The sequence below is a fragment of the Chelonoidis abingdonii genome, chromosome 1 (assembly GCF_003597395.2).
Source record: "Chelonoidis abingdonii isolate Lonesome George chromosome 1, CheloAbing_2.0, whole genome shotgun sequence".
In the NCBI taxonomy this organism is placed as follows: Eukaryota; Metazoa; Chordata; order Testudines; family Testudinidae; genus Chelonoidis; species Chelonoidis abingdonii.
In genome coordinates, this window is record NC_133769.1 from 107,752,352 (window position 1) to 107,764,886 (window position 12,535).

General features: G+C 39.8%; 1 protein-coding gene across 3 annotated transcripts in view; it reads right to left on the minus strand.

Moving 5' to 3' along the window:
• Nucleotides 1-6,798: 6,798 nt before the first annotated feature.
• MYBPC1 (myosin binding protein C1) overlaps nucleotides 6,799-12,535 on the minus strand; it is a 118,449-nt gene continuing 112,712 nt past the window's right edge. For 2 of the 3 annotated variants that reach the window (XM_075068917.1, XM_075068923.1), the window contains one exon: nucleotides 6,799-7,501. In XM_075068917.1, the coding sequence (XP_074925018.1) occupies nucleotides 7,401-7,501 (101 nt within the window). In that variant the 3' untranslated portion in view covers nucleotides 6,799-7,400. The remainder of the gene's footprint in view (nucleotides 7,502-12,535) is intronic. The other variant, XM_075068927.1, reaches the window with a different exon arrangement.

The following is a 12,535-nucleotide window of genomic DNA, read 5'->3' on the forward strand; positions in this document are numbered from 1 at the left end:
ATTGCCACCTTTAAATCTGTTACTGAATGGCCACAGAAGTTGTTTCTACTGGTTTTTTAATATGATTCCTGACGTCAGATTTGTGTCCATTTATTCTTTTGTGCAGAGACTGTCCGGTTTGGCCAATGTACATGGCAGGGGGCATTGCTGGCACATGATGGCATATATCACATTGGTAGATGTGCAGCTGAGTGAGCCCCTGATGGTATGGCTGATGTGATTAGGTCCTGTGATGATGTCACTGGAATAGATATGTGGACAGACTTGGCATTGGGCTTTGTTGCAAGGCTGGGTTCCTGGGTTAGTGGTTTTGTTCTGTGGTTGTACTACAATACTTGTATTAGGTGAACTGAAAAAAATATTATTTCTTCTGATTTTTTACAGTGCAAATACTTGTAATCAAAAATAAAGTGAGCACTGTACACTTTTTATTCTGTGTTGTAATTGAAATCAATATATTTGAAAATGTAGAACACATCCAAAAATATTTAAATAAATGTTATTCTATTATTGTTTGACAGTGCGATTAATCGCATGATTAATTTTTTTAATCGCTTGACAGTCCTAATTATTATTATTACTGAAAGTATTAACAGACTATAAGAGAGAGTGAATGAAAATAACCTACAGTACCTGACATCAAATACACGTGAAGTATATACAAAAAGAAAACTCTCTGTCACCAGCCTAACAGAAGCAGCCAGAAACTCTTCTGTTTCTTCAAAACTAACCTAGAATCATTGCTCTCATACCGTGAGCTGTATACTTATGGGCCTACTAACTAACAATCCCTTCCACAGGAGGAACTCATTCTATGAATGTCTGGATCGCCATTTTGGATTTCTTTCAGACCATTGCAGAGGGCACTTAGAAGCTGTTGAGTTTTTGATTAAAGAAAGCAGAGAAAGAATAGGAGAGAGGGTTATTAGGCTGAGCTGAACACTGATCTTGCTGCATCTGACCAGATAACCGCTCCTAAATTAAAATGGTAGTGTTTATCTTTCATTATCCTTTGTTTGTGGTCCTCTAGCCAGTTTTTAATCCACTTGAAATTGCTTTCCTATCTAGTTCAATCCTATATTTCCTCTTCAAGTCAATTTCAATTAGTTTTGAGACCAAAATATGAGGCCCTGTATTCATTCTCTAGTCTATTGCATATCTGCATAGGTAAGTACAAATAAATCTAAGCTTTTTTCACTATTGCTGTTCCAATATTCTACTTTTCCCTTTTGAACTTTATGCACACCAGTATTCCCATTCACTTCAATGGGGGTCTATTGTGTGTATAGTTAAGTACATACTTAAGTCTTTGCAGGATCAGGGTTTGTATTGCCTGATCAGTTAATGAAAGGCTGCCTATTCGGCATTGTCTGCGCATGGGTTATTAGGAATAAAAAATGTGTACTGTTCCTAACATCATTTTGGCTCTACTGTTGGTAGACAAGGCACCTGAGGCCTTCAGTTTTTTTAATACCATGATGTTTAGACCTGCTCTGAGTATGGTCATGCTTTTATGACTGTTAATCTTCAGTGGTGCACTCTAAAATACTTGGGATGCTTCTCTGTGTTGTCTTGAGTGCCATGCGCATTTCTGTAGATGGAATCAAGTGACTAGTGGCTGTATGGAGTGTGGAGTTCCTTTACAGGGAGAGTAGGAGTCACTGTCTCCATGGTCACTGGGTGAAATTTCTGTTAGCGAGATTCCTTAATGTAAGAGAGGCATCTTATATTTTTAACCTTATTTGAGAAAATGTTAAATCAGCAGAGAGACTGGTATGAGTTGGAGAAATAGGTTTAATTGAACAGAAGTGTGGTTAGGAGTAACAGATTTTTTTAAAGAAACTATTGATAACTTTGTAGCAGCATAGGTGTGGATAAATCATACAAATTAAACTAGATGCTAATATGAGCCGCAGTCCTTCAATGAGTGCCATGTGGGTGGACGCCTCTGCCCACACAGAGCCCAGTGGCTTCAAGGAGAACCATTTATGACTGTGTCTCATTGATACAAATCACAAGGTTACCCAATTTACCCCTTATTTTCTATTCTTATTTCCTCCCTTCTCTTTTGCACGTCTTGGTCTGTCATTGTTATGTTCTCCACTTTATTTAGGCCCCAACCCTACAATTTATAATGCATGGGCAGATTGCTACGCTCACATGGAGTCCCACTGAAGTCAATGGGGCTTGGGGTGAGCACCCATCCCTTATTTTAAGGATTGTTCCTTGACCATTTTAAATGTTAAATTGAAGCTTATAATAATTGCATTGTATACTTAAGGGCAGGAGAAATGTACACTTGAGAGAAAAATACGTGATATGCTAGGGTACATGGTGTTTCCCTAAAATGTCCCTTAAAATACAACATTGTCCCTTATTTTTCATGTGGTTTTCCCTTATTTCCATCCAACAAAAGTGGTCTCCCTAGTGGGGCTCCTTGTTGGGTGCATTATTCCATCCACAGGTTGTCAATTGCTGGACTCCAGCCTTGGCTTGTAAGTTCCCCAGGCCAAGGTCTCATTTGTCATGTGTGCCAGTGGCACACTGTAAATAATCTGTTTAACTGGTTCTGTTTGACCTTTATATTTAACATACAGAAGTTTGCTGGGCCTAATTGGATTCTTCAAAGAAAGTAAAAGGTGCATCTGCATTTATCAGAAGGAACAATTGTGGTAAGTGTCTGTGGGACTGAAGCGCAGATTCCTGAAACATGAAGCAGCAGCTCTGTGCCTCTTCAGATCTGCAAAACTGCCCTCAAGCAAGTGGATCTAGTCACCAGAGGATCCTGGTACTCTAGGGAGATTCTTGAGTGATGTAGAAGCTCTAACACCATCTCTATCCAGTTGCCAATGCAGAGAGCATAACTGGGATTTCCAGCTGCTGGAATGGCTCTTTGTTGACACTTGGCATAAATGAGAGCAGCATTCAGGAGCAGATGGCCTAAGGCACCTCAAATTTATGCTGGTCAGTAGATTGACAAATGCATGGCTCCATGATTGAAAAAGCATAAAGTGGGCATAAAGCTGTGCACATAAACACATGCACATAGCATAGGAGGCTATGCACATAAATGCTCCCCGTCACCAAAAAGGACTGAACACTTCTAGCCACAGCTCAGGGTCTGGCCCTAATAACCAATCTATTGTTATTTATTATATAAATGAAGACAAAGTGCTTGGTACAGCATTAAAGACAAAGATCAAGAAAGCCGCTGTCTCAAAGGGCTTAGTCTAGAAGGTACAGAAAGACAAGATTAATTGAGGGAATGCAGAGGAAGGCGATATCTTTCATATTTTATTCCATTTTCCCCTCATTTGAATTTGATATTTTACATGGTTTTATCTGTTGGGCTTCAAGCAGAGGTGGGTATTTTAGTGAGATCTGAAATGAAAATTTGGTGCTTGGAGCACTAGTAGTGGGAGTTCCTGTCATGAATAGAAAGCATGAAAATGGGAGTAGGAGGAGAAGGAAATGAAAAGGGTATCAAGACCAGGAAGCTTAGCAGAGCAAAGGGCATGAGGATATTCAAGTTGCCAAGGTGAAGGAGGAAATGATAACCAGATGCTTATAAAGCAGTGCAAAACACTAGCTCAGCAGTGACTTGCCAGTGACAATGAAAATGCCTGCAGCAAAGAATGTCTTAATTATAATAGCCCATTTACAGTTTCATAATTTTTATCTAATGGTTATTTTCATGTTAATGCTTCTTCCAACATCAGACAGCTGCTGTGTTGCAATTTCTGTATGCTTTCTCTATTATTGCATCAATTAGTTATTCCAGCCACATGATAAACCTTTGAACAAGACTGCACTTCATAACCTAGCCTATGCATATTGTTGGAGTAACAATCAGTAAATAAATGGCAGGACAGAACATAACTGAGAACCCAGCCAAATTATTTGTTACCCTACGTCTTGTATGTTTCACAGAGTTCAGTGGAGAGCTAAAGAAAAACACCACATTCATTAAATGCTACCACTTGCTTCTCTTGGAGGTTAATGTTCCTAGAACTGGGAAATTAGTGTAACTATTTTAGATAATCAAAAAAATTCTATATAAATCTTATCCTTGATTTTCATCTTGCATGATGAGGAAAGAATTTGAATAGCAGTATGGTTACGAATTACATATCTGCTGTGATGTGTATAAGGAATCAGTGAATTGGGGAGGGACAGGTTGGTGAAAAGATAAGGAGAGTAGTCACTATTCCTATTATAATTAAAAACACTGCAAATATAAAATAGTGTATATCTTCCCCCACTTTTGTATGCCATTTGTCTTAGACTGTAAGCTCTTTGGGTCAAAGAGCATGTTTTCATATGTACTTGTGGAACTCCTAGCACAATGGTATCCTGGTTATCACTGGCACATCTGCAATGTGGAAATTAAATGCTAAAAGAAAACAAAAGAAGCAGAGAGAGACAAAAGGGCATCCTTTAAAAAGTTGAAGTTAAATCCTAGTGAGGAAAATAGAAAGAAGCGTAAACCCTGGCAAATGAAGTGTACAAATATAATTAGCAGAGAATCTTGTGGCACCTTATAGACTAACAGACGTTTTGGAGCATGAGCTTTCGTGGGTGCGTCTGATGAAGTGGGTATTCACCCACGAAAGCTCATGCTCCAAAACGTCTGTTAGTCTATAAGGTGCCACAGGATTCTCTGCTGCTTTTACAGATCCAGACTAACACAGCTACCCCTCTGATAAATATAATTAGGAAGACCGAAAAAGAATTTGAACAGCTAGCAAAAGACTCAAAAAGTAATAGCAGACATTTTTTTTAAGTACATCTGAAGCAGGAAACCTGCTAAACAACCAGTGGGGCCATTGGATGAGCGAGATGCTAAAGGATGCACTCAAGGATCATAAGGCCATTGCAGAGAAACTAAATGAATTCTTTGCATTAGTCTTCATGGCTGAGGATGTGGGGGAGATTCCCAAACCTGAGCTATTCTTTTTAGGTGACAAATCTGAGGAACTGTCCCTGAGTGAGATGTCATTAGAGGAGGTTTTGGAACAAATCAATAAATTAAACAGCAATAAGTCACCATGACCAGATGGTATTCACCCAAGAGTACTGAAGGAAGTCAAATGTAAAATTGCAGAACTACTAACTGTAGTTTGTAACCTATCATTTAAATCAACTTCTGTACCAGATGACTGGAGGATAGCTAATGTGACGCCAATTTTAAAAAAGGGCTCCACAGGTGATCCCAGGAATTACAGGCCAGTAATCTTGACTTCAGTACCGGACAAACTGGTTGAAACTATAGTAAAGAACAAAATTGTCAGACACATAGATGAACATAATTTGTTGGGTATCAGAGGGGTAGCCGTGTTAGTCTGGATCTATAAAAGTAGAAAAGAGTCCTGTGGACTTCATTTGTTGGGAAAGAGTCAGCATGTTTTTTATAAAGGGAAATCATGCCTCACCAATCAACTAGAATTCTTTCAGGGGTAAACAAGCATGTGGAAAATGGGGGATCCAGTGGATATAGTGTACTTAGATTTCCAGAAAGCCTTTGACAAGGTCCCTCACCAAAGGCAAATTGAACTGTCATGGGGTAAAAGGGAAGGTCCTCTCATGATTTGGTAACTGGTTAAAAGATAAGAAACAAAAGCTATGAATAAATGGTCAGTTTTCAGAATGGAGAAAGGTAAATACTGTTGTCCCCCAGGGGTCTGTACTGGAACCAGTCCTATTCAGCATATTCATAAATGATCTGGAAAAGGGGGTAAACAGTGAGGTGTCAAAATTTGCAGATGATACAAAACTATGCAAAATAGTTAAGTCCCAAGCAGTCTGCAAAGAGCTACAAAAGGATCTCACAAAATTGGGTGACTGGGCAACAAAATGACAAATGAAATTTAATGTTGATAAATGCAAAGTAACGCACGTTGGAAAACATAATCCCAATATACATATAAAATGATAGGGTCTAAATTAGCTGTTACCACTCAAAAAAGAGATCTTGGAGTCATTGTGGCTAGTTCTCTGAAAACAGCCACTCAATGTGCACTGGCAGTCAAAAAAGCTAACAGAATGTTGGGAATCATTAAGAAAGGGATAGATAATATCATATTGCCTCTATATAAATCAATGATATACCCACATCTTGAATACTGTTTGCAGATGTGGTTGTCCTGTCTCAAAAAAGATATATTGGAATTGGAAAAGGTTCAGAAAAAGGGCAACAAAAATGATTTAGGGGTATGGAACGGCTTCCATATGAGGAGAGATTAATAAGATTGGGACTTTTCCACTTGGAAAAGAGACAACTAAGGGGGGATACGATAGAGGTCTATAAAATCATGATTGCTGTGGAGAAAGTAAATAAGGAAGTGTTATTTACTCCTTATAACACAAGAAATAGGGGCCACCAAATGAAATTAATAGGCAGCAGGTTTAAAACAAACAAAAGGCAGTATTTTTTCACACAACGCACAGTCAACCCATGGAACTCCTTGCCAGAGGATGCTGTGAAGACCAAAACTATAACAGCGTTCAAAAATGAACTAGATAAGTTCATGGAGGATAGCTCCATCAATGGCTATTAGCAAGGATGGGCAGGGATGGTGTCCCTAGCCTCTGTTTGCCAGAAGCTGGGAATGGGCAATGGGCTGGATCAGTTGATGATTACCTGTTCTGTTCTTTCCCTCTGAGGCACCTGGCATTGGTCACTCCTGGAAGACAGGATATTGGGCTAGATGGACCTTTGGTTTGACCCAGTATGGCCGTTCTTATGTTCTTAAATAGTAATATGGTGAGATAATGTAAAATGACAATCGATAAACAGTATTTTGGTAGGTCTTAAACACTTCATGTTTATTGTACATTAAATAAAACACTTTAATTTCAGTTGAAAGACACTTGATTTGTGGGTGAGTCATAAGAAATATAAATCATCTAGATGAAGAAATCTTCAACTGAAATGACCATTAAATGCATGTGTATTAAACAGTCAGTTCATAGCAAAACCGTATTATTTTGAACTACTGTTAGATGAATAAGCTCCATTATCAAAAAAGGTATGTATGTCAAGGCCCTACTGGATTGCCATTGGTTGATCAGTCTACTTTCACTCTGACAAAAATATGCCTAGCCCTACAAAGTACAAAGTAGAAGATTGTCTTCTCATGCGTATTACACGGCTTCTTCTCCTTTCTCATTAAAAAACAAAACACATTATCAAACAGAAAACAATGCTGAACATTACAAAAATCTGTCTTGGCTTCAATTTCAACCCCAAAGCAATCCATGCGTAACTTTTATTTTCAGCAGCAGGAAGGGGGAAAAAAGCAGGGAGGCACACTGTTGTGATGCTATTGCAAGAATTAAAATGCTGTAATGCTGGCTACCAGTTTCCAGTGCAGTAGCGGGAAAGCACTGTGGACGGGATCTCACTTTCCCTCAGGGTTGCCTGCTTGCATTTCTTGCATATATGAATGAATGATATGCGGAGGCACCCCTTGCATTAACAGTCTGAAGAACGAAAGTCCACCTATGGATAAGAAACAAGACAACTGAATGGTTAAAATTACCAGGAGAAATAGATTTTTTAAAAATATTTCTCTGGCTCTCTGTGAAAAATATTGACCCAGGTAAGTGACAGAGATCTAGTCAGTCCCTCTGCTATATTTTCTCTTGACACACGGTGAAATTTACCCCTGTGCAACAGGCCAGCACAAAGGTTCCTCAGAATTTAAGCCCTAAGTTGGGATTTTAAGTGGTGCATGGAACTTGTGCCAGCCCCTTGCAAAGGGGTGTATTTCACCTGTAATGGGCCAGAGTCAGTCATCAGTTGCAACAAAATGCAACCCTACCGATAAACAATGCATAGCTTCATCTCAGACAACCCTGTTCATTTCTATGGAGTTGCATGAAGTGTATCTAAGGGTAGAATTTGATTAAGAAAGTCCAGTGCAGAGAACACTTGACACGCAGAAAAAAGACAAGAAATGCAGATTCACATTATTGGTGCTGGAGTTTATAATAAACATTTAGCAAAATATTTACTATACCTCTTGGAATTTGACTGAAGTATGTGTAGCTTATTTATGTGTATGAAAGAATTACAGAAAAAGGCCAGGATTTTCAAAAACAGATGCCTGAATTTAGGTTCTGAAGCCCATATTTAGGCACCTAATTAAGTAGCCTGATTTTCAGAAAGTTCTTTGAAAATCTGACCATAAATTCTCAAATAAATGAAGTAGAATTGGCATGAGTATTATTCCTGTTTCTACTGTAAAAAATCTCCTCTCCTAAGATAGAGCAGTGAGCTTTCATTTTAGTGTCAGCACCTTCAGTGTGGTACTGGCCCTTATTATAGTGTGAGCACAGGAGTGGGAGCCAGCAACTCTGGAAAGTGAAACCTTTTTCTGATACCGTGACGTTAAGGAAATCACTAAGGCCAGATGCTCCTCTTCTGCATTGTGTGGAGGGGAGTTAATGTACATGGAAAGACTGCAGGGTCAACATTTGGAGGGGAGCCATGGGTACACTGCATATGCTCCTTCCAAACTGGCAGTAGGCACTCCACACAATGAATTAATGAATACTGTCAAATACTGCTGTCAGAGCTGGTCTTTGAGAGGTGTGAAGCCTGAGGATGTGCTTCCTCCATTTCCTCTCTTCCTTGATTCTGAGGAAAAACAGAATTGTCAAGACACATCTCAGTAATTGTGAGGTTTTTTTTTAAGTTGATACATTTAACTTTTTTTGTTGCGGGCAGCACCTTGAAAATGTAAATCAGTTACTAGGGTTCAAAGTTTGCCACAGTTTCCCCTAAAATTATGGCTCATTCATGACGTCTCCTACAAACATCTAGTGCTAGCCACTGGAGCCCATGAAAGCCATAGGTGTGAGGAGCCCGCCCAGGTTTGGGGAGACCCCTGTGGAAGAATTTGTCAAGTGGGCTGCTATTCATAGTGATGTGATTGTTTCCCAGCTTCCTGCAGCTTTATTATTAAAAAATTATATTATGGTAGTTCCCACAGGTCCCAAGACCGAGTTAAGAGAAGCCAGAAACTGAAGCAAAAATGGCACTTCAGTGAAGAGGCATTTGCACAGGAAGTGAGTGAAATGGGCCTTGAGTATAAGGTCAACAAGGACATCGATGAGGACTACAAAGAGTTTATCTCACAGATAATCTCAGCAACTAAGAAGGCAAAGGCATTGAAAATGCTGGGACGCAAGCAGAGGATCAGCGAGGAAACTGTGAATCTGATGGCAAGGAGGGCGTGCATGAAATTAGAAGGAAAAATGGGTGAAGAATACAGAACATTGTGCAAAGAAATTTGTGTGAAGATCAAAGAAGACTACAAAGACTTTAGAAAGAAGAAATTGAGAGAGGAGTCCAAAAAGAATGAGAGTCTGAAGAAGCTACAAAGAGATATTAGGCTGAAACAGATCATCCTGGCAGTGCTGAAAAATGAAAATGGTGAAGGGACATTGAAAAGGAGCAAGATGAATGAAATATGTACAAAATTCTACAATGACCTCTACTCTTCACATCCAGCGTACACCGTCAAGGCAGCAGGTTACAGAAGAAATTCCTGATGTTATGTGGGAAGAAACTGAATACGCAGTTTATAACATAAACAAAGGGAGAAGTTTGGGAGTGGACAATGTTTGGCCGGAATATCTCAAAGTAGGAGAAAATACTGTCTTCAAAGCGTTGGCACAGCGGTTCACCATCTACATCAATAGCAAGCGTGTTCCAGATGCATGGAAGAAAATGAAAACAATACTATTGATGAAGAAAGGCGATCCAGAAGAACTGAGCAACTACTGTCCAGTCACACTTCTCTCAAGTGTATAAAGTCTTCATCCACATCATACTCAATCAGATTAAGAAGGATCTTGAAATTCACAAAAGCAGAGAACAAGCTGGTTTCCACTTGGGGTATTTGACAATTGATCACATCCACTCAGTTTGGCAGGTCATCGAAAAATGCAAGGAATACAAAGCACCATTGTGTATTGTATTTGTCAACTACAAAAAGGCATTCAACTCGGTAGAGATCAACGCTGTATTCAATGCGCTCAGAACTGACCCGAGGTACGTCGACTTGCTGGAAGAAATTAACCGCAGTTGCTCGACAGAGATAACATTATTCAATGTCCCCTGTATTATTACTATATGCAGAGGAGTCAGACAAGGTGACACAATCTCACTGAAGCTGTTTGCAGCAGTACTGGAGTCGCTGTTCAAGAAATTGAACTGGGAAGAAGGAATCAGAATTGACGGAGAACAGTTAACGCATCTTCTCTTCGCTGATGACTGTGTAATACTGGGAAAGGACACAAGCAGAACTGGAGAACAAATTGCAGAAACTGCAAAGACTTTCTCATGATATCGCGTTGGAAGTGAAGATGTCAAAGACGAAGTGGATGTGTAATGAGCATTGTGCAGAAGGAATCATCATTGTAAATGGGAAAGAAATCAAGGAGGTCGAAAATATATTTACCTGGGTCAGCAGCTGAGCAGAGACAACTCATTCAAAGGGGAATGCAGTAGGAGATGAAAGGCGGGGTGGCAAGTTTTAACAAAATAAAGACATGTCTAATGGATGATGAACTGCCCATAAAGAAAAGGAAAGAACTGTTTAACGCCACTGTTCTGACAGCAATGATATACTGAGCGGAAAGCGGGTCAACGACAAAAGCAGAGGAAGAAAAATTCACTCACCCAGAGAGCAATGGAAAGGCGAATGTGTAAGATATAGCTCCGTGATCACATACTGAGTGAGGAGATCAGAAGGCATACAGAGGTGACCAGTGTAGTGCAGGTGATATATGATGCAAAGTGAAGATGGGCGGGTCATGTAGTCCGCAGACAAGACAATAGGTGGATAACCCTCATCAGTGACTGGATCCCCAGAGACCACAAGTGACCGCTGGGCAGACTGAAAACGCGCTGGGCCGATCCCATGACAAAACTCTTTGTCCAGAAATGGAAAGAATGTGCTCTCAACAAAATAGAATGGTGTGGCATTGACTTGCATTCATGGAGGGATAGACCAGGACAAGCTGGACAGAGGTGACAAAGGTGGTAGGTCCCAATAAGAACTGAGGGGTCTCACTGTGCTGTGTGTTGCTTTGTCCCTTCCAACCCTCTGGAAAGCTCTGTTTCTTGTATCTGGGGAATTGGGCTTGCTTTGGAACTTTGACAGGCAGCAGTGTCTACTGAATAAGTATCCTACAGCACAGTCAACATCCACAGCCTCTCAGGGCTTCCTGAGTTTGGAAGGCATATTGCTTTGGATCTGGCACTGTATAGGTAAAGAGATAGGACCAAACCTGTTTTTAGTTACACTGGCACAATGTAAACCTGGGGCTATCATGAAGACAATGGAGTGATCCAGAATTTAGCCCGGTGTGATGGAGGGCACAGGTTGGTTTGAGACCTTTAAAATAGATTTTAATATATTTAGATACATGAGAAAATTTTACATTTTTCACTGTGTGTGGGTCTGTTTTTAGACCCAGCTTTGAATTTTATGATTTTGTTTTGTATTGTACCATGCTTCCACTACTCTCTCTTGTTTCTAGTTAACTCTCCTTTTTTAAATAAACCTAATCTTGTTTTGTTGTAAGTGCTCACGCATACTGTGTGATTTTACTGGAGCAGTGGTTTAAGGTAAAACTAGCCAATTGGGGTACACTGCTCCTCTAAGAGCAGAGGACCTGGGATTTCTGTGAGTAGCCAGCGTCAGGAGATGGATATCACAGGAGAATGATTCAAAGGGACTTGGGGACAAGGGTGCACCTAATGCTAATTTACAAGATGATGACAGCACTGGATTAGCCCAGAGGAGAGTGCCTGAGTGGCTAGCAGGCTGGTGATATTAGAGAGCTAACATTGAACTACCTGAGACAAGGCTTCCTCTCTTTAGATGCAGGGGGTAAAAAGCTGTGTGTCTCAGTCTTGGGTACCCCATGAACTGTCAGAGAGGGACAGTGGGAAAATGGCAAATATTTTGCTAAAAATATTAGAGATCACCCCTCCTCAATAGGGAAGGTTGGTATGCATGATAAAGAAACTGCATTACTACTGTACCTTTTATAAGTCTGCATGGATGTTCACTTCTGCAAGGTGCAAACACAACCAACCCCTAATAACACTTACCTTCTAAGGCATTTCGGTAGCACACCAAAAGTTTTAAAGCAAAAGTACATTTTCTGGATGAACACATCATTCTCTCTACCTAAGCAAACTATACATTTCAGCTAGATTAAAATGACTGATCCAATATTGATATAATCTTATTCTACTTACACAATTTAGGACAAGCCAATATATCCATTAACAACATTTTCCTACTCAGGAGACATTATTTAATTGTAGCTCCAAGTAAATGAGCTACATCATTTAACCCTATCACTCTTTCAGAGTTGTGCTTTCCTAGTCTTAGGTAAATGCTTAATACAGACAAAAAATGGCATGCTTTATAGCATTCTTTAAAACTTGTGTAATGCAAATTTTCATAAGAATCATTCATTTTTAAATAAAATTAAGTGATATAAAAATGGT